The sequence below is a fragment of the Babylonia areolata genome, chromosome 6, assembly GCF_041734735.1.
Source record: "Babylonia areolata isolate BAREFJ2019XMU chromosome 6, ASM4173473v1, whole genome shotgun sequence".
Classification (NCBI taxonomy): domain Eukaryota; kingdom Metazoa; phylum Mollusca; class Gastropoda; order Neogastropoda; family Buccinidae; genus Babylonia; species Babylonia areolata.
Window position 1 is genome coordinate 5,291,781 of NC_134881.1, and position 25,911 is coordinate 5,317,691.

Below are 25,911 nucleotides of genomic sequence, written 5' to 3' on the forward strand. Positions count from 1 at the left end.
TTCCCTTTGCGGAAGCGGAAGAATGACATGAACCTCTACAAAGTTGTTCACACCTCAAATTTTAGCCTGGACACATTTCTTCGGCCCCAACGTAGAATTGGGTAATTATTGTTTTCGCTGTTGTTATAGCACTTGTTGGGTAAAGTACTATCCAGATTTTAGCACGCTAAAATAAGACTTTACCCACTTGTACCATTTGCTCTATTCTCCTGCTGTATAATGTTTTGTCTGTGAATGCAACCCTGAACACAGAATGACACGCGCCGGGCAGCAGCAGATCAGTTGAATAATAATAATAATAAAAAAAGATACCGTGTTTCCATCAACCCTCTTGGGTCATTATTGCCAGCACAGACACATGGTGTGTGTCTATATGTGAAATGTCCTATAATGTGTGAGAATTGTGTGTGCGTGCGTGCGTGCGTGTGTGTGTGAGAGAGAGAGAGAGTTAAAGTATGTTTGAGAGAAAGATGGTCGGTGTATATGTGCATATAATGTGTATGTATTACATATATATGCATAAGTCTGCCGACGAATTATCAGTGCATCTTAGAGACACAGATAACTATATAATGCATGCAATTATGAAGATGTGCACATGTGAATACATATGTGTATAGATAGATGATGGGGCCAGAGTATGAGTGTGTATGAGCAGAGGGCATTGCTCTTTGCAAAGTGGTGTATGTGCGTTTATGTGTTTGCAAATGTGTGTGTGTATATGTGTGCACTTGTTAATACTTGACCCATCGTCATTCTGATTTTGATTTCTTGCCTTCTATGATAGTTTCTTTCTTTCTTTCTTTTTTCTTTTTTTTCTAACCTTTTTTCTACATGTTTTTCTCTTGTTTTTAAATTGTTTTTAAAATTTACTTTATTTCATTTTGTTCACCGTTTTCATGTATTATTAATATAGCCTACAGGCTACACACACATATACACGAGTATGTGTGTGTACATTGCATTTTGTATACACATTGTGTGTGTGTGTGTGTACAATGTGTGTGTGTGTGTGTGCGTGCAATTTAATGTATATAATTTCACAGATCAAAGTGGTCATCTAGCGTAACAAGTTGTTGTAAAGTTAAGTAAACTTCCTGTTTTCTTTCTTTTCTTTTTTCTTTTTTTTTTATAGAAATTTGGTTCAGCTTTTTTTTGCTTTTTTGTATGTGTGTGTTGTTGTTGTTGTTGTTTTTGTTTCATCTGCCTCATCTCCCTCTCTCTCCCAGAGTTCTGCTCCTGACGTGAGTTGCATGTCTGTGAGTGTGGGTACCTTTGTGTTTGTTTATGTTATCTGCCTATTTCTCTTTTCTCTCTTCTTCGGCATCAGGGAGAATTTTCTGAAAAAAAAAAAAATGTTTGTGTATTTTGAATGCAGGCATGTGAAAAATGGCATGTAATATGTAATCCACCATGCCAAGAAAGAATCGGGCTTAACACACACACACACACACACACACACACACACTAACATACACACAAACACACACACTGACACTCATGCACACACACACACAAACCAACAGTTGTCGACTCAAGCCACCATGTATATTGTTTATACCTCAGAAAGTTGGGGGACTGGAAAGAGCAGCTTTCTGACATCATCGCCAGTAATTCAATTGACCTTGAGATGGATGCACTTAAGTGAGGCAACTGAGTCAATACATAAAGTTAAGTACAACACCCCACACAAAAAAGGGTGACAGTATCCACTAATGATAATATCACTTCACATATTCAGGAAAATTACCATTAAAATATGCCCCTGAATATAGGACATATCAAAATCGGACAATATCCACTAATGGTAATTAAACTTCAAATTTTGATGAAAACTGCCATTAAAATAGGCCCCTATAATAAGACAGTAAAGTTGGATTACCATGTAAGGGCTGAGCTGCATGAGTTTTGGTGCATACGTAAGACATCTGCCATTCTTTTCCCTCACAGATGTGTTGTGACTTATGGACAGATCAGTCTGAACGCTTTGATGCCTACTTAAAACTGAAGCTGTAAACTTTATGTCTGCCCTTTTGTCTGTAAGAGATTTTTAATTTAATACTTACGTGATTCATTGATGTCCATTAAACCTGGAAGTCGATCAGTTCATTTTGTGACTGGTTAAATTATTGAATTTCTGCATTTGTATTTATTATTTTGATATTGGTGACATGAGCATTCTGTCTGATATGTATCTTCATATAAGATTCTGTTGGACCAACTGTTTTTTGTTCTGCAAGTGGTCAATTGACATTGAAATTTAAATACAGTATGTGGTCATGTGTATATTTAGAATCTGGCTTGTTTATAATGGTTCTCTCCCTCTTGCTGTGTGATATAATTGCGTGTGTGCATGCACACGCACCCATATGTGAGCGCGCGCGCGTGTGTATGTGTGCGCCGTGCGCGGCAGTGTGAATTAAAACAAAGGATAATATATATATACATATATAATATATATATAAAGGATACATTATCACTTCGGAAACTGACGAAAACAGGATGTAACGTGTGTTGCCGCGCCGCTGATGTTTAGTTTTACTTCGCGTATAGCCACTGCTTGTGTGGCGTTATCACTGCCGTGGGCCACATCATTCTCGCAATGGCAAACAGTGACGTCAGCGACCCGCCACATTTGGCAATTACTCATAAGTTGTAGGTACTTGCATGGATATAAAACTATATATCAGGTAAGCAAGAGGAAAGCTCCTTGACTTGGAGACATGTCAGCACTTATTTTATAATCTTATCTGACAAACGATCGAATACGCTTATGTCACGCGCGCGCGCGCACACACACACACTCTCGATCTCTCTCTCTCTCTCTCTCTCTCTCACACACACACACAACCACACACACCCAGCTCTCTCTCTCTCTCTCTCTCTCTCTCACACACACACACACACACACAACCACCACCACCACCACACACACACACACGTGGCCGGGCGCGTGTACACTTGAATATCGTTTGTTCCGTCCAGTCACTGTACCTCTGAAGACATTTAATTGTGAGGTTTTGACATACGATGAGAGGGAGAGCAATTAATCATGGCTTTGTAAGTAGTTTCGTTTAGAGTTTCAGCATTCTTCGCAGCAGTTGCAGCACTGCCTTTAACCCATTAATAAACAAATCAGTTAACTAACCAGTCAGTGAACTGATTGAGTAGTTCGCAGACTAATGAATTATAATAATAATAATAATGAATACTTATATAGCACACTATCCAGAAATCTGCTCTAGGTGCTTTACAAAAACGCTTTTGATAACATAAAACATTATATCTATGTTACATACACACATACCAAAATGTGACCACACACACACACACACACACACACGCACGCACGCACGCACACACACACACACTGCATACATACATTTTAACATACATGTGTATCTAACAGCTACCCTAACACATACACACACATAGGCAGGCACATACTTACAAAAACACACGCACACACAATACACATTCATATACATGCATGTAGTTGTGGGCCTGCCACAACTGAACTTATTGCTGAGGGAAAAGGTGAGTTTTGAGACGAGATTTAAAAGATGCGAGGGAATCAGAATAAAAAGAATTATTGCCATCATCGATCAGAGAGTTTGATTCGCTGACTGTTAAGAAAAAAACTGAGTGATTTTATACATACATACAGACAGACAGATTATATATATATATATATATCTGCCTGTCTGTATATATATATATATATATATATATATATATATATATATATATATATGTCTGTTTGTATGTATGTATGTATGTATAAAATCACTCTCAGTCAGCGAATATATATATATATATATATATATATGTGTATATGTATATATATATATATATATATATATATAACGGTGACTGACTACTCTGGGTAATTGCAGTGGCTTATTGAATAGTTTACATACTGTTCGATCGATTGAGTGTACCGTTAACAAATTACAGGTCACGAGAGAATAAGTTGTTAGATAGCGCCAAGCTGATCCATGTGATAATTCGGACTTCGAGTTCTGACTTGGCAGTCGTATCGCACAACTGATTATAACAAAATTAACATTGAAAAGCGCGCGCTCAATTCCCGTATCGATTGGCATGTTCAGACTGTATATAGATAATGATAGTGATCACATGCGCCGCATATTTTACGCGTGTATTAAGTGCGCAGAGCTATATGAGGAAGGTAGTGTCAACTGGGGGAAAATAATTATTAAGAAGGAGTTGGCTTGATTAAGGAATTAACTAATGCGCATGAACTATATATATACATAGTATTACTAAATACTTAGTTTTAGTATGTTGTGTCGAACTACTCGTTGACAGTTTATCATATCCGAAGAGAGGGGCCCGGGGAGGCGGGGGAGGGGGGGGGGAGGGAAGCGGGTATGTGTGTGTGTGTGTGTGTGTGTGTGTGTGTGTGAGGGGTCAGTGAATTTTTAGGAAGGTACGTGGCTGTGTGTGTCAGTGCGTACACATGTGCGACAAACCGGCCTGTTTACGTTAGTTAATCAGAAATGCTTACGCTTCGAAAAACAACAAACAAAAAACAAAACAAAACAAAAATCCTCACAAAACAAACAAACAAAATAAAAACTTGACGTGAACGATCGACAGGTCGTTGAACTCACTCTCGTCAGTTGTGTGCAACTGTGTGTCAGCAAACACGCGACGGGTGTTTCAAGTCAAAAGCACTATATTAATCAATTTGGTAATTAACTTTCGCAGTTACAGGTTTGTTATACTGACAAACATATGTGATCATGCACACCGTATAAAGATATCAAATTGAGTCAAAATGAAAATGCACAATATATAGCTGTAGATACTAGGACTAAAACAAACGTACCACACGCGCATATATATATATATATATAATGCCAATAAATTGATATTGAAATATAATAATGGTCTTTTGTGTCAAATGTGTTGTCACTTCAGTTCCACCCTGTTGTTTCCAGTCTGCATTTTTTAGTTTTCGGTTTCAGTTGCCCGTCTACGTTTTTCTTTTCGTTTTTCATTTATACTACATTTTCTCTTTTTGCTTTTCATTCATTCTATATTTCCTATTTTCGTTTTTCATTTATCCTAATTTTTTTTCCCCCTTTTTTGTTTGTTTGTTCGTTTGTTTTTGTTTTTTCATTTCGCTTTCACTCTTTCATTCTAGCTTTCTTAATTTGTTTCCCGTTCATTCATTTCTTTCTTTGTCTTTCTCAGTCCGTTTCTGTATTTTGTCTCTTTTCTCCCGTCTTTCTATCTTGCCCCTTCTGTCACCCTCAGAATGTTTTCATTCGTTCGTTCTTACTTTCAGTCATTGTTTCTTCTCAAGTGTTCTTTGTATGCTTCATCCTCTCCATCCTTCATTATGAAAAAAATGTTTTCTTTAAAATATTCGTTACTTTTGTTCATTACTTTAAAAAGAAGAAAGAAAAAAAAGTGCAACACACACACACACCCACACACACCCACAGGCAGCCAGCCAACCGCTGCAATTATCTAAAAATAGACCACCGTAGACCGGGAAAACCCAGACGTTTTAGTTTCAGTCTTTATTCGGAGGTCCGCGATACATGCGCACCATTTGAGTTTCTGTTCAGGGACAAGTCAGTCCCGTCATGACCTTGTGCTTTCGTATGCATTCTGGTCCACGAACGCCTCTCATGAGAAGATCTCCTGTGTAGAACATTCGTGTTGTCAACCACCGCTTCCGTCAACACCGAGGTATGGGACATTTTGTGAGGAGAGAGCGAGAACGATATATATATATATATATATATATATATATATATATATATATATATATATGTGTGTGTGTGTGTGTGTGTGTGTGTGTGTCTGCGTGTACGTCGTCGTGTGTCATCATCTCATCATTACTCTTATTAATGTCTTAATTGTTATGAACTAATTGCTTTCAATGTTATGATGATTGTGGATACTATTTTTTGGGCGAGAAGGCGAAACAGAACAAAATTCTAGAGCATCGGAGAGAGAAACTTGTTGCACAAAGGTCGGAGGAGATTTTTGGCATGGGCTTTTCTTCCAGTCTGTCCTTGCCAATCCATTTTCACTACTGATAAAAAGTACATAAAATCTAATCATATAAAGGAGAGAAAGAGAGTTAAACAGACAGGGAAAGGCGAGGGGGAGAAAACCAGAACGTGTGAGAATGTGTGTGTGTGTGTGTGTGTTATAGAGAGTTCAGATTTTGGCACAGACCCAATTCACTGAAGGGTCACACACACACGGTGATTCAGTGGAAACGCTTCTGGTCATGACAGGTCAAAATGTTGTTGTTCGGTTGATCATGAGTCGACGCTTGCGTTTGATTTTTTAAATAACTTGCTTTGTTCAAGGTGAATGTCAAGGACATCTCTCTCTTTTAACGTCAGCGGATGAAGTAAGCCATAACAGGCTAATGACGGAGTTACCCTTCAGTTTAACATTTTCCGCCTTCCTCTGATTTTCCACTGAAACCGAAACATGGTAATTCGGCAGATCAGTCGACTTATTGATCATATAAATACTACCGCCTTCTGACTGATATGGATAATGCCTACGAGATGGTTAAAGCAACCAATATAAGAGACGCGCACATTATAGGCCAATAGGATACGATAAACCCACACGAGATTCTGCCGTGTGTGTGTGTGATCATAACGCATACGTGGCGCAGGTGCGCGCGCACACACAGAGGAAGAGATAGAGAATATAAAGAAAAGAGAGAGAACACACACTCTCTCTCTCTCTCTTCGCCCACAGTCAGCTAATAATTGACACATGTTGGGGTGGGAGTGGTGGGGCGGGGGTTGGGAGTAGGAGTGGAAAAGGAGGGAAGTGGGAGGGAGAATTTTGAATTTGAATGAAGGATAGGAACGTCTTTGCAATAAACTCCCTCGGTTTAAAAGATTATTTTTGTCCTCAGTTCTACACCTTTCAGTTCACGTTTACATCAATGTACATCAGTGCGCGATTGTGAGCGTCGTGACTGCGCAGTTTTAAAAAAAATTTAAAAAACCAAACATTTTACACAGTTAGAAATCCGTCAATGCATGTACTGATACCTGATACTGATTCCGTTTGTTTGTTTGTTGTTGTTTTTATGGGCGTGCTTGTTGTTTGTCACACACCAAGAACGCATGGTTATTTTCCGCCCTCTCTTTTCATCTGTAAGCGTCTATGGCTTCATGCGCATGTTTGTTTTCCTCAGTCCTGTTTGTGTTTGGCAGCCAGTCTCTCGGCAACCACGCTCGGCTGTCTGTGGACTCTTGCTTCACTCCCCTGTCGTTCCACAGAGAGAGAGAAATGTCAGTACAACATACATATATGCATGTCCACACTGAAAGCTGGACAAACTGAACTGGACTGACTGAACTCACTTTGCCAGCTGAAGAATTAAACAATAATACACACACACACATACACGGGCACACACGTACGCGCACGCGCGCAGTTACACAATGATACACACATAATATACGCAGCGGGCACAAACACACACACACACAGATGGAGAGGGAAGGGGTGGGTAATATGCACTATTTCATCAACAGCTGGATACTGATTTTCACAAACATTTGCCACGTGTGTGTGTGTGTGTGTGTGTGTGTGTGCGCGCGCGCCCACATCATTCTTAAATGCTTATGATCAAAATACATGAATATTTAAACTAAGCGTCAGGTTTTTGGGTTTTTTTTATGTTATCAACTTGAGTTTCACTTGTAGTACTGGCAGCCATCCTGTACAACTTCATTGACATCAGTGACTAAGAACTTAATATCCTAAAAAAAAGGAACTTGATACCCTGAACATGCACACTGAAGAAGAACCCAATAGTAACACGCTGATGTCACAAGCTTGATTACAGAAGGCTCTTTGTGGTGAGCTGGGTCATCTACATCGTGTAAATCTGGTTTTCAGTCATCGACTGGAACTATATTCTGTGATTTCATAAGGCTTTCACATTCCAATCACTGAAGTTAAAGTGAGAGAGAGAGACACAGACAGACAGGCAGACAAACTGGGGGAGTGTTGATGGGAGAGAGATTTATGGATAAGAGAGATATTTGTGAATGGACTTAAAAGAAGATAACAAAAGAGAGAGAGATAGGGGGTCGGGGGGGGGGGGGGGGGGGGGCGGCAGTGGTTTATCAGTAAGAAATATATTACTATGTAAGAGAAGAGAGAGATATAAAGAGTAGGATAGATATGAAAGAATATAGATCTATCTATCTGTCTATCTGTAGTAATACAAGTTTATCGCCAAACATGCTTACATTAACATTCCACACAATATCATGCCCTTTGGTTTGTCACCAGACAGCACAGTGCACAAAGTCCAGCACCTTTTGACAGGAACGACAACTACTGGGAACCTGCGCTCAGTCCGCTGAGGTCACCAGCCAGGAAGAGACACGAAAACATATCACGTCATTGTGCACGAACACACCGCACGCGCTTACTTTGTTCGCCTCACCTCGGTCTTCAGCCGAGACAAGAGAGAGCAGCAGCATGGCACTGCGAAGACCGATGTTGCTGGTGTGCATTATAGCACTTGTGCTGGGCTTCCGCTGCAATATCAGCCGTCCCTCCTCTTTCTGCAAGGTCGTCTCTCTGCGAAGTGCCAACAAGTGTTCTGCGCATGCTTCCACCAGCAAAGGCAACAATATTCCTGCAAGCAGTCGTGAGCTACAGCTCACTGAGGGCTCTGGAGCCGGATCACCTGACAGGCATGGAAGTGTGGAGGGAAAGTACGGCTTATCTTCAGTGAACGACAGCAGTACAAAAAGGGTTACTCGTCTAGCACGTGTTCGCAACCATCTCCATAGGCGATTCGTCCATTGCCAACGGGGTAGGATCAATGTTTATTGCATGATTGATGCATCCACATCTGATGATGATGACATGTGTTTTAAGGAACACGGAAGGGAACTTTTAAACACCTGCACCCTTGGAGTCTGGGAGGATCGGGACACGCTTCTTGATGATGAAGCTGGAGGTTATGAACACCGTCCTGATAATCACACCAGCCGTTATGAGCAGAGTCTTGATGAAACCAGCCGTTATGAACACTTTCTTGATAATGAAACCAGCGATTATGAACACCTGTTGTCACTGGTCAGTGTGTGTATCACGCTGACATTGTGCAGAAATGAACACCTCCGGCAGAAGGTAATGGCGTCCCTGCTGCCTGCACTCAAACAGACCACTGGTCTCCGAAATCTGATTGAAGAACTTATTCAGAGGATAACTCAAACCATTGATACAAAGGTTTTGTCATTTCATCGCGCTGTCGATCCGTCACAAAACTGTTCATCTGATGACCTGAAGAAAGCCGCAGACCATTTCCTGTCCCGAGAGAGTGGGCCCCCAAACCTCCGTGAAACTTGTAAGACTGTTGACGGGGGACCAGAGGAAACACACCCGCTCAGGGCAACTCGTCGGCTGACAAAGGCCACGGCATTTCTTCCCAGACGACCAGTGACCTACACTGTCTTCCCAGCCAGTTTTTTCCCCACGATGGGGTCAGTCTCCAAGGACAAAATGTCCCATCTCGGATGCCGTCTCGCCTCTCTGAACTCACTGCCAGCCTCTTGCACCGTATCCAGAACGCGCTTGGCCCAGACGGGGTTTTACTACGACACCACCAAGACCAATCGGGATGCCCGTGACGTCCACGAGGTGACCTGCTTCAGCTGTGGAGTCAGCTACAGCCAATGGAAGGACGGGGATAACCCCGGCACCATCCACAAGCAGCTCAGACCGGACTGCCCTCATCTGAGAGAAAGTGGCGGCCAGAATTCCATGTCCTCACTGTCCTCCAATGAAGGTGCTTCCTTGGCACCCACTAGCGCTTCAAGCGGGTACTGGTCCATGAATGACGGGTCGCTGGATTCTTCAACATCCTCCCAGTCAGTGTCTCTGGCTGGCGACAGACCGGGGTCAGATCCTGCAGCCACGAACTCTGCACAGAACTGGGCATCCATGGCTGCATGCACAGAGAGCGCGCTGCGCGGGAACAGCCTCGGGTGAGTTCTTTGGAAGTTTCTTGATTTGCTCCACCCGTTTGGAACGTTTCACGTTTCCTGTGTGCAAGCTGATCGCAAAGGCTGTGCTTCACAGGATTTAAGCTGTTTGCCATTGATGAGATAATTATTGCTTTTTATTGTAATTTACTGTGAACCATTTAATGCTTTTGATTTAAACATAGATACGGATTAGTGTCTAATTTCCACACAAACAAAGGCACTTATCCTTTAATGAAAGCCAGACTGCCTTGTAAGACCTGTTGGAATGAACATCAAAGTTTACGGATTCTGAATGAAGTGTTGTTCACTGAAAGTCAACGTTCTCTCAGGCAGGAGACTGAATAAACTTTACTTGGAAGTCCAGAGCTGATCAAAACCGACAAATTATTAATTTGGCGTGCCATCTACAACAGACCTTTAATTTCTTCCTTTCTTTTTTGCTCACGAATATGTCTTACTTTATACTTTCTGAATCTTAAAGTCAACAACAACAAAACAAATCTAAATAAATAACACTAATCTAAAAAAATCTGAATGAATAAAACTTATCTATCAGAAAACATGTCTCAAACTACACATGCCATTTAACGGAAACAGAGAATGACACAACTGTCTACAACTTACGAAATCTTTACCTTAGTCGTGCCCATACCTGTTAAGCAACACGCGTTTCCATGCCTTGTTGTTGCAGCAGAATGACGCCTCTAATCAAAATGTTGATGTCTTGTCGTGACAACAATTGCGAACTTACTCGGTGTTACAGCGACCTGGCCACTGACTGCGCCGCCATCGCTCCTTCAGGTCTGACGTCACCCGCTCCCTCCACCAATCAGGCAACGGCACCCAGACCCGCACGCCAGCAGCCGCCGTCCAATCAGAGCCCATTTCTCAGACCCCACGACTTCTGCGGCATTGGCGCGAACGGGTTTGAGGACCGCCCCCCAGTGTTGATGTCCGAAGCCGTGTATCCCCAGTTCTCCCGAATTAAGGATCGCCAGGTCACGTTCGCCAAGTGGCCGCTGTCTCATATGTTTCACCCTGACGATCTGGTCATGCAAGGATTCTACTATGCAGGTGGGCTTCAGTACGCGTGCAGTGTGATACGTAGGGCTTAAGTCCTGTGGAAAGAGGAAGAGAACAGCGCACGCATGACACACGTTCAGGGTTGCGTGTGGCAGAGAGGCAGTCTGACAGATATACGCACGTACCAACCACTGCTGCGTGACCTGCTGCGACACACACACACACACACACACACACACACACACACTCCTTAAAACCACGCTGGACTTAACACATTGCATTTCTAACATTTCCAACCTTAATAATTATGGTGCTTCTGACAATCTTAGTTTGTCATCAGCTTGTCTTCCTGATGACAGCTTCTTTGAGTGTCACTATGTTTGTATGTGTGTGTTGTTCACTGAAAGAGTCAGGTCAGGTCATTAGATCTGCTACTGGTAACCTGTAATCCAGTACAACCTGTTCAGGGTCGGGTTGCCGACGACTAAACCGGCACTCCCACCGCTCCCTTCTGGAACTGGTGAGGCGGGTGGCTAGACACCCTTATGGAGATCCATAAAAGGGCGTCGGCTCAGGAGAGCCACCGACGGCCATCTAGCTCCACTGTGCTGTGTGCATGCCACACGCAGTTGGCCCCCGTGGTGTGTCTACCCATGTATGCGAAGTCTGGATCCGGCAGAATCTGCGGAAGAAACCTATCGGTTCAACGGAGAGGAAGGCGGTTACAGCAACGCACTGTGGAGTGCAGAGAGCAAGATGAGACACCGAAAGGATATCTTGGTCATCCACTGCATCCGTGCTCATCCTCCAGTCGTCTCGACTTAGTCTTGCCACTGGAAATTGGTGGACCCGGACGAGAGAGTGAGGTCGACGTTGCGCAGCTCCTCTTCACTTTAAACAAACTCATCGCGCAAGTCATCAGTCATCCTAAATGACCTTTCATCCTTCATCATTTCATCACCCCCAAGTCCTGTGGCGACAGGCGAGCGACGAAACGACAGGTGTGGGTACACTGGCAGTCGCAGCCGCAGACCTGCACGCAGGCGGCTCAGGCCATAGGGTCGTTCTTCATCGACAGGAGCAGCGATGGAGCTCGGCAGCCGTCTGAGCGTCTGAGCAGCCCTCTTTAGGAATGCACTGCTCACCTCCCTGGCATGAGGAAGGGGCTAGAAAAGGTGCCCTAAAAATTGCCTGCTCCATATCACCCTGGCCAGTATACCGCGGCTGGCGGGGACCCTACATCAGCGGTCGAAACAAAGAGAAAGAAAAGAAAAAAACAAGGATCGTTCCTCTCACCATTGGTGCTTGGAACATAAGGACTCTCCTGGACAGAGATAACGTGGACAGACCCCAAAGGAGAACAGCACTAGTTGCATCTGAACTCGCCAGATACAACATCGACATCGCAGCCTTGAGTGAGACTCGGCTTGCAGGCGAAGGCGAGCTCTGTGAACAGGGATCTGGTTACACCTTCTTCTGGAGTGGACGAGGAAGCGAAGAGCGACGTGAGGCTGGCGTTGGTTTTGCAGTAAAAACAGCACTTGTCAGCAAGCTAGCTGGAATCCCAAAGGGAGTCAACGATAGGCTTATGACCATGAAACTCCCACTGGCATCTGGCCAGAAGCACCTCACCATTGTCAGTGCCTACGCCCCAACCATGACCAACCCGGATGAAGTGAAGGCGAAGTTCTACGAGGACCTTCACTCTGTCATTGCTGCCATCCCTAAAGCAGACAAGCTCATCATTCTTGGGGACTTCAATGCTAGAGTTGGCTCTGACTACATCTCCTGGGATGGAGTGATTGGAAAGCACGGTGTGGGCCACTGCAACCCAAATGGATTGCTTTTGCTTCAGACCTGTGCAGAGCACGAACTGCTGATAACCAACACAGTTTTCTGCCTCCCTACTCGTAACAGGACGTCATGGATGCACCCTCGCTCAAAGCATTGGCATCTCATCGATTATGTCATCGTCAGGAAAAGGGATAGGCAAGATGTACGTGTAACAAAGACTATGTGCGGCGCCGAGTGTTGGACAGACCATCGCCTTGTAGTCTCGAAGCTGAATATTCGAATCCAGCCCAAGAGACGCCCCCAAGGCCAGAAGGCTCCAAAACGGCTCAACATCGCCAAGCTGAAAAACATCACCATCAAACAGTCCTTTGTGGAGCTGCTGGAAGATCGTCTGGAATCCGCCTCTCTGGACAACCAGAATGTGGAGTCTGACTGGAGGACCCTGCGTGAGCTGATATATAGTACAGCTTCAGAGACCCTGGGACCCATGACCAGAAAGCACAAAGACTGGTTTGATGAAAACTGTGATGAAATCAAGCAGCTTCTGGATGAGAAACGCCGTCTGCATCAAGCCCACCTGAGCAACCCAAAGTCCACATCAAAAAAGGATGTGTACAATGCCGTCCGCAGGACTGTTCAGCAAAAGTTACGCCAGATGCAGGATAAGTGGCTGAGTGACAAAGCTGATGAGATCCAGGGATATGCTGACAGGCACGATATGAAGAGGTTCTATGATGCCTTAAAAGAAGTCTACGGACCCACATCCTCAGGATCATCCCCCCTCCTCAGTGCAGATGGGAATACCTTGATCACCGAGAAGGAGAACATTCTCGAACGATGGGCTGAGCACTTCAACAGTGTCTTAAATCGCCCTTCCTCCATAAATGATGAAGCCATAGACCGTCTCCCACAAGTCCCCACCAACGAAGCACTGGACGATCCGCCAACACTTCTTGAGACCCAGAAAGCAATCCGTCTGCTATCCAGTGGCAAAGCACCTGGCTCAGACTCCATACCAGCAGAGGTCTACAAGGATGGAGGCACTGTGCTGACTGAGAAGCTTCATCAGCTGTACTCACTCATGTGGAAAGAAGAGACGATCCCCCAGGATTTCAAAGATGCATCTATCATTCACTTGTACAAGCGAAAGGGGAACCGGCAAGCCTGTGATAACCATCGGGGCATTTCCTTACTCTCCATCGCAGGCAAGATACTTGCCAGGATCCTACTAAACCGCCTCACAGCACACCTTGACCAAGGTCATCTGCCTGAGAGCCAATGTGGATTCCGGAAAGAGCGCGGAACCACCGACATGGTGTTTGCTGCAAGGCAGCTGCAAGAGAAATGTCAGGAGCAAAATGCTGATCTGTTCTCCACCTATGTTGACCTCACTAAGGCCTTCGACACCGTAAGTAGAGAGGGACTGTGGAAGATCATGGCCAAGTACGGATGCCCTCGGAAATTTATTTCCTTGGTCAGCCAATTCCATGAAGGCATGCAGGCTCGAGTCCAGGACAATGGCGAAACATCTGCTCCTTTTGCTGTCACAAATGGTGTCAAGCAAGGCTGCGTCCTGGCTCCAACGCTGTTCAGCCTCATGTTCTCTGCAATGCTTACTGATGCCTTCAGAGATGGCGATGTTGGAATCGGCCTAAAGTACCGAACAGATGGCAAGCTGTTTAACCTCAGAAGGCTTCAAGCAAAAACGAAGGTCATGACAGACATCATCAGAGACTTTTTGTTTGCTGATGATTGTGCCCTCAACGCTGGATCTGAAGCTGACATGCAACTCAGCGTCGACAAGTTTGCCACTGCCAGCAGGAACTTTGGCCTTACCATCAGCACGAGGAAAACTGAAGTTCTCCATCAGCCAGCCCCAGGGAAACCCTACGCTGAGCCCAACATCACAGTCAACGGTCAGAGACTCAGTGCGGTGGAGCGGTTCACATACCTTGGCAGCACACTGTCACGAAATGCGACCATCGACGATGAAGTGAACGTCAGGATTGCAAGAGCAAGCGCAACTTTTGGTAGACTCAATGCAAATGTCTGGAACAGAAGAGGCATTAATTTTGAGACCAAGCTAAAGGTCTACAGAGCAGTAGTTCTCCCCACACTACTGTACGGCTGCGAAACTTGGACAGTGTACCAACGACATGCCAAGAAGCTGAACCACTTCCACACAACATGCCTCAGGAAGCTACTGAACATCAAGTGGCAAGACAGGACCCCAGACACAGAGGTGCTTGCAAAAGCTACCCTTCCCAGCATCTTCACCATCCTGATGCAGTCCCAGCTTCGCTGGGCTGGACACGTGGCGCGCATGCCAGACCATCGGCTGCCGAAAAGGCTCTTCTATGGCGAGCTGCAACAAGGGAAGAGATCACACGGAGGTCAGAAGAAGCGCTTCAGAGATACTCTGAAAGTCTCTCTGAAAGCGTTTGATATCAACCCTGACGCCTGGGAGGAATCTGCAGCGGACCGTGACAGATGGCGTGCTGCTGTGCACAAAGGCGCCAAGTTGTGCGAGGCCAACAGGACTGCTGCAGCTGTTGAGAAGAGGCAGGCCAGAAAGTCACGGGCAAACAAGCTCCCTGACAGTGATATGCCTGTCTTTGTCTGCCCCAACTGTCAGCGAACATTTCGTGCGCAGATTGGACTATTCAGCCATCTGCGCACTCACAGATAGATTCATGAGCATCCTTCCCCCCACCCCACCACCGCCCTCCCCCCATCCCCCATCTGGATGACAACGATGGTCATCATCGATCTCGATGGACACACCACCACCATGTGTGTGTGTATGCCAATGCGCGCGTATACGTGTCTTAATGTGGCGTACATACGTATCCATCTTTTTAATTTTAATGTGATGTGTGTGTGTGTGTTACGTTGGTGTGTGTGTGTGTGCGCGGACGAACGTGCGTGGCTGTGTCTCAATCTGTGGGTTCCAGGCTACGCAGACTGCATACGGTGTTTCTATTGCGGCGTGGGGTTGAAGACATGGTCCCAGGATGATAACGTTATGGTGGAACACATCCGCTGGAGGCCAACTTGCGGCTACGTCCTGCACACCAAAGGCAGACAGTTCGTCAACTCCATCAAGCAACGCATTCAGGTCAGACAGAACGCTGCTGCTGGAGAAAACAGCAACAAAATTGACTGTCGTTCATTCTAAGCCACTGAGAAACAATTTGATTTTGTTTCCTATTCATTTTATTTATCTTCAGTCTTCGCTCACTAAGGCTGTCGCGGGAGAAATCTCGCGGTTTTCAAAATTCGTAGAAGCCTATATATCTATATATATAGATCTCTCTCTCTCTCTCTCTCTCTCTATATATATATATATAGAGAGAGAGAGAGAGAGAGAGATGTATATCTCCTTATATATATGTATATCTACCTATATGTGTGTGTTTGTGTGTGTGTGTGGCGCGCGCGCGCACGCGTGCGTATTTTGCGTGCATATGTGCGTCTGCGTAAGCATGTGAACTTGTGAATGATTCTCCTTATGTGCATATTGCACAATGCATTTTGTCGATTTTCACTTGTCACAAGACTTCAAAACAGGCAAGAGACCGATCTTAGACAGGCGTTTAAAATTGCAGCCTTACCAGTTTCTACACGTTTTCTTTTTTTCTTTTTTTTTCCCAGGCTTCATCATCAGAGGGTCAGACCACGCCAGGAAACCAAGGTGCGAATACATGACGTGTTTATTTTCTTCCTTTTGTTGTTGTGATTTTTCTTTGCCTTCGTCTCAGTTACGGTAACTAGTCAGTTCCAAAAAGATAATCATAAAGTGGTGATCGGATTTTGTGAAAACCTGCTTTGGGTTTTCTTGTTTGCGTCAGTTGAAAGAAAAAGGAAATTACTGATGTAGTTGAAAAATGACAGTAAGAGGAGCGTAGTCATTTGTTGAGGGTGTTGTTGATATTTTTGTTGTGTGTGCGTGCGTCTTCCTTTGTATGTGCGACAGCGCACTTCTTAAAAATCATTTTTACAATGGCGAAAAAAGAAACTGAGATCTTTGCTGACTTCATTAATTAAAGAACTCCCAGACTTCAATCTTTCAACTAATACATGACAAATGAGTTACATGAATATGGGAGGGAAAAAAAACAACAACAACGACGACAACTACGATGACGACGACAACAACAACAACGTTGGCAACAATAATAACATACCGACAGTACTGCTTGCCCACATAGGTAACGACCATGGCCGTTGAATTATCTGAAAAACCTTTTGTTTTGTTTTGGTTTTTTTTTCACTCCAAAAACAAAGACGGAACCAGTACCACAACCACCACCACCGCCACGACCAGACAAACGACACCTCCTTCCTCCTCCTCCACCACCACCACCACCACCACCACCGGCGTCTCCTCCTCCTCCTCCTCCACGGCAGCTTCTTCCACGACCTCCGCAGCCTCCACCAACAGCAGCGACAGCAATGCTGATGCCAGCAGAGAGCTGCTGAGGTACGTGGAAGAAGAGATGGGATTCGACCGTGCGACCATCACCCGGGCGGTTCGTCAGCTGCAACAGTCAGGTAGGTCCGTCGGTGGGCGTGGCCTGGTCTTCGTCTGCGCGCGCACACACACACACACACACACAACCCCCACCGCCCCCTCATCTCCCGCCCCCCCACATTCCACTACACACCCTAAAGAAAAGGGAGGGAGAGGGGGGAGGGAGGGAGAGGGAAGTGAGAGGGAGGGGTGGATGAGACAGGGAGGTGGGGGAGGGTGAAGTGGAAGAAAGAGGGAGAGGGAGAGAGGCGGAGGGAGGGAGAGAGGGGTGGATGAGAGAGGGAGATGGAGGGGAAGGGGAGGGAGGGGTGGGGTGGGGTGGATGAGACAGGGAGATGGGGGAGGGTGGAGTGGAAGGGAGAGGGAGAGAGGTGGAGGGAGGGAGAAAGGGGTGGATGAGAGAGGGAAATGGAGGGGGAGGGGAGGGGTGGGGTGGATGAGACAGGGAGATGGGGGAGGGTGGGGTGGAAGAAACAGGGAGAGGGAGAGAGGCGGAGGGAGGGAGAGAGGGGTGGATGAGAGAGGGAGATGGAGGGGGAGGGAGGGGTGGGGTGGATGAGACAGGGAGATGGGGGAGGGTGGGGTGGAAGAAACAGGGAGAGGGAGAGAGGCGGAGGGAGGGAGAGAGGGGTGGATGAGAGAGGGAGATGGAGGGGGAGGGAGGGGTGGGGAGGGGTGGATGAGACAGGGAGATGGGGGAGGGTGGGGTGGAAGAAACAGGGAGAGGGAGAGAGGTGGAGGGAGGGAGAGAGGGGTGGATGAGACAGGGAGATGGGGGAGGGTGGAGTGGAAGAAACAGGGAGAGGGAGAGAGGCGGAGGGAGGGAGAAAGGGGTGGATGAGAGAGGGAGATGGAAGGAGAGGATTGAGGGAAGGAGAGGAGGGTGGAGAGAGGAAAGGGTTGATGAAACAAGAAGAGAGAGAGAGGGGGGGAGAGGGACGGATGAGAAAGGAAGAGGGAGGGACACTGTGAGAGAGGATGGAGGGGTAGATGAGCTAGGGGGGGAGGGAGAGGGTGGGGAATGAGTGAAGGTTTAATAAAGAAGCGGGTTTTTTTTGTTTTTTGGGGTTTTTTTTTCAGGGACAACTTGAATGAAGAGCCGGGGAGAAGAAAAAGAAAGAGTGTCTGATCTGCAGATAGAAGGGAGTTCGGACATGGGGAAAAAAATAACAACAACAACAACAACAGCAAACCCAACAACGCTGACCAAAGGACTTTGTTCTGACAAAAGGGATCCTAAGCAGACTGTTGGAAGGAAGAAGAAAAGACCTGACGGAATATGGAAGGGGCAGGGTGGCATTTTGTGGATGATATCTGTAAAAAGATATTTCGGGGGCGGTGCCAGAAATAGCTGGAAAAAAAAAGATGATAAGAGTTGGTTGCTGGTTCTGTATGGAACAGGCAGCCAGTGAAGAGACCGTAAATGAGGTGTGTGACGTGTTCCCTTCAAGGTAGGTGACCTGAAGACCAACCTGGCGGCAATGTTCTGGAACCTTTCTGTGCTTGAGGTGTGACGTGTTCCCCTCTCGGTAGGTTTCTTGGAGACCAACCTGGCGGTAATGTTCTGGAGCTTTTCTGTGGTTTTCAGGCACCACGCAGATCGGCAGAGAACAACTGGTGGACAAGATCTGTCAGCTGACCACGGATGGGGAGGGGGAGGGGGAAGAGGAGCAGGCTGCAGCACGAGGAGGAGATCTGCAGGCTGACGGTAGTTACCGCAAGACAGCAGCAGTATCGTTTTCTTCTTCTTCTTCTTCTTCTTCTTCTTCTTCTTCTTCTACCTCTCCTTCTCCTTCTTCTACCTCTCCTTCTCCTTCTACCTCTTCTTCTTCTTCTTCTTCTTCCACCTCTCCTTCTTCTTCTTCTAACTCTCCTCCTTCTTCTTCTTCTTCTTCTTCTTCTTCTTCTTCTTCTTCTTCGTCTTCTCATTCTCTTCAGTCGTTGATCATCGTCATCGTCATCACCATCATCTTCATCATCACCGTCATATTCTCCATCGTCTCTTTGGTTGTTAATCATCGTCATCTTCACCATCACCATCTTCTTCACCTCTTCGGTCGTTGATCAACATCGTCGTCATCATCATCATCATCTTCTTCATCTCTTCAGTCGAACATCATCTTCGTCTACTTTGTTGTCACTACTTCCTTGGTCTGTTCTCTTTTGATCTAATGTTGTTTTCCTCCCTCCCTCCCTCCCTCTCACTCTCTGTTTGTCTCTCTCTTTCTCTCTCTCTCTCTCAACTTCAGTATTGATAAAATTCTTATGTTGCCCTATTTATATGGGTCCCAGAGTAGAATACCTCAGTCTCAATTTCTCTGCTTCTCTCTCTCTCTCTCTCTCTCTTTGTAATTACATTAGGTTAGCTCTCTGAAATAGTGTACCAGAAAGCTTATCAAAAGGAAAGAAAGAAAAACAATACAAACACCAGATCCATGATTATTACCATTGTAATACGTTACCATGTCAGTGGTATATATATTGTCCTGGAACAAACCACACACAAAAAAGTGCAAATAAAAACTCCATGACTGGCCTGGAGGGTTGGGGGGTGGGGGATGGGTAAAAATTAAAAGAAAAAGAAAAAAAAGAAAAGAAAAGACTACACCATACATTTTTTAATATCCTACTTAAAGAAATAGAAACGCAACAGACTTTTCTTTCAGCACAATCACGGGGTCTCCCTCGTTTACAATCGAGTTATGAAAGTCACAGACTTGATATTGATTTGGCATTATCTCAGAAATCACCATTGTTATCACGCACCGGGATGTGTGTGGGGGAGGGGGGGGGGGCGGAAGAAGAACAACAACAACACACAAAAAATGGCGGACACAAAAACACGTGAGCGTGAAACGAGTCTGGACCTGTGCCGCAGGAGCAAATGTCGACTCATTCGTAGTAGACTGTCACGCATCCGCATGTATCGACTTCCCTCTGAACGTCCTTGTCACGACTGAGTCAGTTTGAAAAAGCACTGGAATATTTTTTGCCACGTTACTGCTTCGATGACTTTTTTTTGTAGACTGCCAGCGCATAACAGTACAGATACTTCCTTCTTCGTGCGCTCCGAACACAGTGGGTCTATTTTTACTTTGCTCAGGATCTGACATAAACCCGACCCCGTCTGACCTCCTTTCGGGCGAAATGAAAGTGAATATTTTCCTTACAGATCATTTGTGGACACCCACAAGCGCACTGCACTGACGCACAGGCACAGACACAAGCACGTGCGCGTACACGCGCGCACAAGCACAATTACGCACAGTGTAGTTATTCTTACATGTGGCAAGACTAATATGATATTTCTTCTGCCAAGTATCGGATTCGTTTCTCAAGAAGGGGAGAGATACTGCGATACGTATTTATACTGATCAGCAATTGTGCTCTCTCCCTCGTTCGCTGCAACTGATCAGCGATGATTTAATCTAAACCAAACTTCGAATGTCGTTCGCTCCAACTGATCAGCGATGATTTAATGTATGAAACCAATGTCGTTCTCTACAATTAAGTTCGTTTGGAATAGTAAATAAATATACTTTTTCTTTCTTTCATTATCAATTTATTGTCAGCATTCTAACCCCCACCCCCACCCCCCCGGCCCTAAAAAAAACACACAAAAAACACTCACAAAAAAACTAGGTGGGTGGGTGGGTGTGTCAATGATCTTTTTGAGTATTCCAAGTAAGTAAATGTTTTAGGAATGTGTGTGTGTGTGTGTGTGTGTGTGTGTGTGTGTGTAGTAGCAGTAGTAGTAGTAGTAGAGTAGTGTGTGTTGTTGTTGTTGTTGTTGTTGTTGTTCCTACTTATCCATCCACTCGTTTCTGGCTGTTTTGGTCTAGCTCCGTCTTGTGCTTTGGTGTCCGACAAGGCCTGTTTTCACGGGACGTCACATCCTCTGTTCGTTTCTTTCGTTTAAAAATGTTGTTATCCTCAGCATTATCGATCATTTCAGTGACCACTTGTCCTGTGCAGGTCCAGCAGAACAAGAGCGCGCCCAGTGGCTGGCCAACGAAAACGAGCGTCTGAAGGAGAAGAGCCTGTGCAAAGTGTGTAAGAAGGCCAAGGTGGGTATGATCTTTCTGCCGTGCGGCCACATCGTTGTCTGCTCAGAGTGCGGCAGCAGGATGCGGAATTGCTCCATGTGCGGGGAATACATCAAAGCCACAGCCAACGTCTTCATGTGACCTGACGGACTGGACCGAAGTCTGCAGCAGATAGCGTTTCACATCGGTGTAATGATTTGGTGCGCGTCGGCAGGCGGCATGCTTTTTCCCATAGTGTGGTAAGATCTGGTATGAAATGCATGCTATTAGCTTGGGCTGTTGACTATCAGTCGCGGAAGGTATGGCCGGCATGAAGTCTATACCCTCTTGTTCTCGTCCCATTCTTTTACATCAATGATGCTGGGGTTGGTAGCGTGTTTTTGTTTTGCACTTTTCTTCTTCCCGCCAGACCTCTGAAACTTTTTCGTAAGAGCAGCACACTAACAACTAATACGAGTAGGAGAACATGTACATTTTTAACTCACTTCATCAACACCATAGTTTAAAAAAGAAAACAAGAAAAAAAAACACACAAAAAAAACAATAATGTAAGACCAGAAACTGTGCATATTCTTCCTTGATTTTATATCTTGATACCGACTTCATTCAAATTCAGTCATTAATTTTCCTTTACATTTTTTAAGGACAATTACTCAGAAAGCGGACTCCAAAATAAGCTGGAAGGCGTGATGATAGCTTGGGAAGACCAAACACAGACAATACAAGGGAACAAAAATTAATGAGAACAAGACTGGGTCAGAGAATTCCGGTCTCACCCTTTCTCCTAAGTTTGACTGGAAAATCAAACTGAGCGTCTAGTCTTTCGGATTGGACGACAAACCGTGTGCAACGTGCGCTTGGCGCTCTGAAAAAAAGTACCCATGGCAACGTAAGTGTTGTCTTCTGGTAAAATTATGCAGAAGAAATAAACTCTGACATGTTCACATATAGATGCATGCTTTCAAGGTTTGACTAGCGCGTCACAGCTGAGTTTTGCTTCTGTCAGACATCTGCACAGCTGATGCCTCCTTGAGAAACTGAAACTTCACGAGTAGGTATGCCACCGTGGATGAGGCTCTGGCTCATATAGGGCGATAACCATCATAAACAGTCTCAACGAGAGCGAGAACAAGAGAGGTTTTCACTTGCATGCAGTGGTCCATGCATTTTCATAAATGCTGGTCTGAATAACATGGATGTCGTGTTGGAATTTTCGATTTCGTCACAAATTTCGAGCCGCAAGACGTTTGGTCACTTCCGGGAGGCCAGATATCTCCCGGTCCAGTGGACCGAACGGCCAATGGAAAAGCCTTGATCCCCCTGAACAGACAGACTTGTCAGTGACAAACCAACATGCAGTCAAACATCTCTGAAGCTGCTGCCTCCCGGCCTCTAGCTCCCCGGTAGGAACCTACGAGGATCTCACTGATATCGAGAGGAAGAAATATGCACCGGAAATACCCGCAAGTTCTGAATACTGTCGCAGTGATGCACATTAGCTGAATGGTTTAACCGACCAACAAGATCACAGTCCCCTGGCTGGAAACTGATATGATTTAGACCTCTAACGTTGATAAGGCGAGAGAGAGGGAGAGAGATAAAGGGCGGAGGAGAAGAAAATAGTATGCCGATTTACAGGTTCATGCAGCATACAGGAGCCAAGCTGAGTCCAGACAAATTAAGAGAGACAGAGACAGACAGACAGAAAGGAAACTGATTTGCAGTTACCAACAGCAAACAGGAGCCAAGCTTGAGCCGGAACAGATAGGCCATGCACTCGAAGAACACACGCTTGGCATGCGTATTCTGATCTGCATCGAGGGCGTTGACGATGTGATGATGCCTTGTCAACACAGAACACACTGCCCTGGCCAGATAGCGTGTCTGGTCATTTCTGCAGAGGTGCCGAGGGGCAGATGGCTCTGTTTATAAACGTCTACATGTATACGGAGCAGTTTCCTCAGTGGCACGAAAGTGTTACGGAACAAGCTCTGTGTAAAATGGTTCAGAATATGGTTCACTCGAACTCGAGTTCCGGACTCGTCAGTTAAATGCTGAAAAAATGAAGAAAATGAACACCACCAGATCGATGCTCCACCAGATCGATGCTTGGCTTGGGTATATTGGTGGTAGTTGACCAATGAGGAATGTATTGAAGATGAAGAGGGGAAAAAAAAGAAGAGAAAAGAGTCTTTTTTTCCTCTTTTCTTTTCTCCTATTCATTTCAACAACTTGAAACTAGGGTTTCTCTTTCATCGCCAAATATTTTTTCCCAACCTTTTGAGTTGAACAAAGAATGATTCATTTCTCTGTTTGTGATTACGGTTTACTGAGCATGTTATTTCGAACTTTAAGATAACTTGTCACGTATTTGATTTTGCCGTGTGTTTCATGCTGTGCCCTATTCGTTTGTCCAGTATTTGTTTTGATGATGCTGTATCCTGTATGTTTCACTGGCTGTTACATGTAAAGCTTATGACAAGTACATTGTACATCTTATCGGTGTGCACATGTGGTCTGATCCTTTTTTTTTTTTTTAAATAATTTTGTTTACAAATGTATTCAGTTAATTTTTTTGTGAGTGTGTTTGTGTGTTTTGTGCGCTTACTGAAGATAACCCGCAGTAATGTGTCACTGAGGAATGAATATAAAGCCTGTATTTTTTGGTTGAAGTACTACTGCAATACACAGTAAGCCTTTCTTTTAGCAAATATATATTTTCTCATTCTTTTCTTTCTTATTTCAAGTATCGGTGTCCAAAAGAAATTATACTAATTCGCTGTGATGGTAACTTTTTGTGCACCTATTTAATCGGCAGCATATTTTCATGTCACTGAGTAAACCAGGTTTATTTTACACGCTTTTATTGAAATACTTTACATTTAATAAGTATATAAATTACATGAAATACATTATATATATGTAAATATAAATATATGTGTGTATTTTTTCATGCCAAGACACACACCCTTGTAAGCCGCAGTGGATGGTAAAATATTCTGAAGTAACCTTATATTTTACAAGCAGTATATCAAACATGCTTTTGTGATATTATTTCCATTACTTAACTGGAAACTAATGATACTATTTCTGCAGGGCTGAAATATAGAGCTCTGTCATAAACTATGTGTAATTCATTGCCCATGTGTAATGGCAGAAAGTTGTATATTGCTCCAAATAGCTGCATTCAGTTTAAAAACTTGTACATACTATGAAAAAAGAGACAAATACATTTCTCTTTAATTTCTTTATATTTATATAATTATAAAAAAAAAAAAGATAATTAGATGGAAAAATCATTCCCAACAAATTTTATCACCATATATAGGGTTTATTGACAAGCTGGTGTAATGTAACAGTGCCAGCGGTGAACATTGCACTGAACTTGTGTTTATTCATATTATCAATGTTGCAAAAAAACAAAAACAAAGAAACAAAAAAAAAAACCCAAAAAACAACAAAAAAAGAATAGATAGATAAAGTAAAGTGCAGACAGAGAAACTTTGCTTGCATTGTAGAATGGGTGATGCACAAAAAATGCTTTTTGTGCTTTAGATCTTTCAAATTGAAGATTTGTCCGAACACAGTGACGCCTCCTTGAGCTACTGAAACTGAAACTGAAACAAATTGAAGAAAACAATTATTTCTTGTGTGTGTGTGTATGTGTGTGTGTGTGTGTGTGTGCTTTTCTTTTTCTTTAGTTTGAATTTGTTTTGATGTTGAATTAATTTCACTTAATCCTTTTTACTCTCTATTTCTCTCATATCACACACACACACACACACACACACACACAACGAACACACACACACACACACACACACACTGAAAGAGTCCTGCATGGTACCGCTCACATACAAGTAATGGATGAAGCCAAGCCCAACCAGTCAAACAAGTGACTCGAGGCCATGAAAAACACACGCACGTGAGGTTACAAGTTTACCTTCCAAGTTCACGTGATCGCCGCATGCACAGACAGACTGAGGGAGCCCACACATTGGTTGCCAGCTGTGTCTCGGGCCGGTATCACGCACCGAGTGCGTGCAGGAATAAATGAAGCCCTCGAAAACTACGGGTGTAGGTGAAGGTCGCGCGCAAACACACACACAAAAAAACAGCCGCCTGTGTGAAAGAACGCGACGCAATAAATCGTAATGCTGGGAATTCCCGATGAGGAGAACCGGAATTCACATTTCTGGACTTCCCAGCTGTTCATTTTTTTAGTGGAATCACAAATCCGTCAACGGGAAAACCCAATGAGACTAACGCGTTGTTCAGATTCAATTCGGACGTTTACGAAGCAGTAAATTGCTTTATTGAGAATTCCCGATGAGAACCAAGGTGAAGGTCAACGCACTTTTTCTGGACTTCCCAGCGTTGTATTTTAGTGGATGCTAAGTTAGTTAACGGAAAACTCCGATAAAATGGGGCTGCGCCCGATTCCTTGAGCTAATAATGTGTGTGGATATTTCCGATGCTAAAC

The 25,911-nt window shown here is 44.6% G+C and overlaps 1 protein-coding gene across 3 annotated transcripts; it reads left to right on the forward strand.

The window, feature by feature from the left end:
* The first annotated feature begins 39 nt into the window (after window positions 1-39).
* Window positions 40-25,068, forward strand: LOC143282683 (baculoviral IAP repeat-containing protein 3-like). Of its 3 annotated transcripts, none has more exons than XM_076588359.1 (8): window positions 40-101; window positions 8,323-10,031; window positions 10,795-11,105; window positions 15,803-15,966; window positions 16,503-16,542; window positions 17,136-17,402; window positions 18,971-19,090; window positions 21,358-25,068. In XM_076588359.1, exons 2-8 carry the CDS (start codon window positions 8,515-8,517, stop codon window positions 21,567-21,569), a joined length of 2,631 nt encoding a protein of 876 aa, XP_076444474.1. In that variant the 5' UTR covers window positions 40-101; window positions 8,323-8,514; the 3' UTR covers window positions 21,570-25,068. The 3 variants fall into 3 exon arrangements, with proteins under 3 accessions (XP_076444474.1, XP_076444472.1, XP_076444473.1); XM_076588357.1 differs by lacking the exon at window positions 40-101 and adding an exon at window positions 5,575-5,727; XM_076588358.1 differs by lacking the exon at window positions 40-101 and adding an exon at window positions 7,233-7,310.
* Window positions 25,069-25,911: the final 843 nt, after the last annotated feature.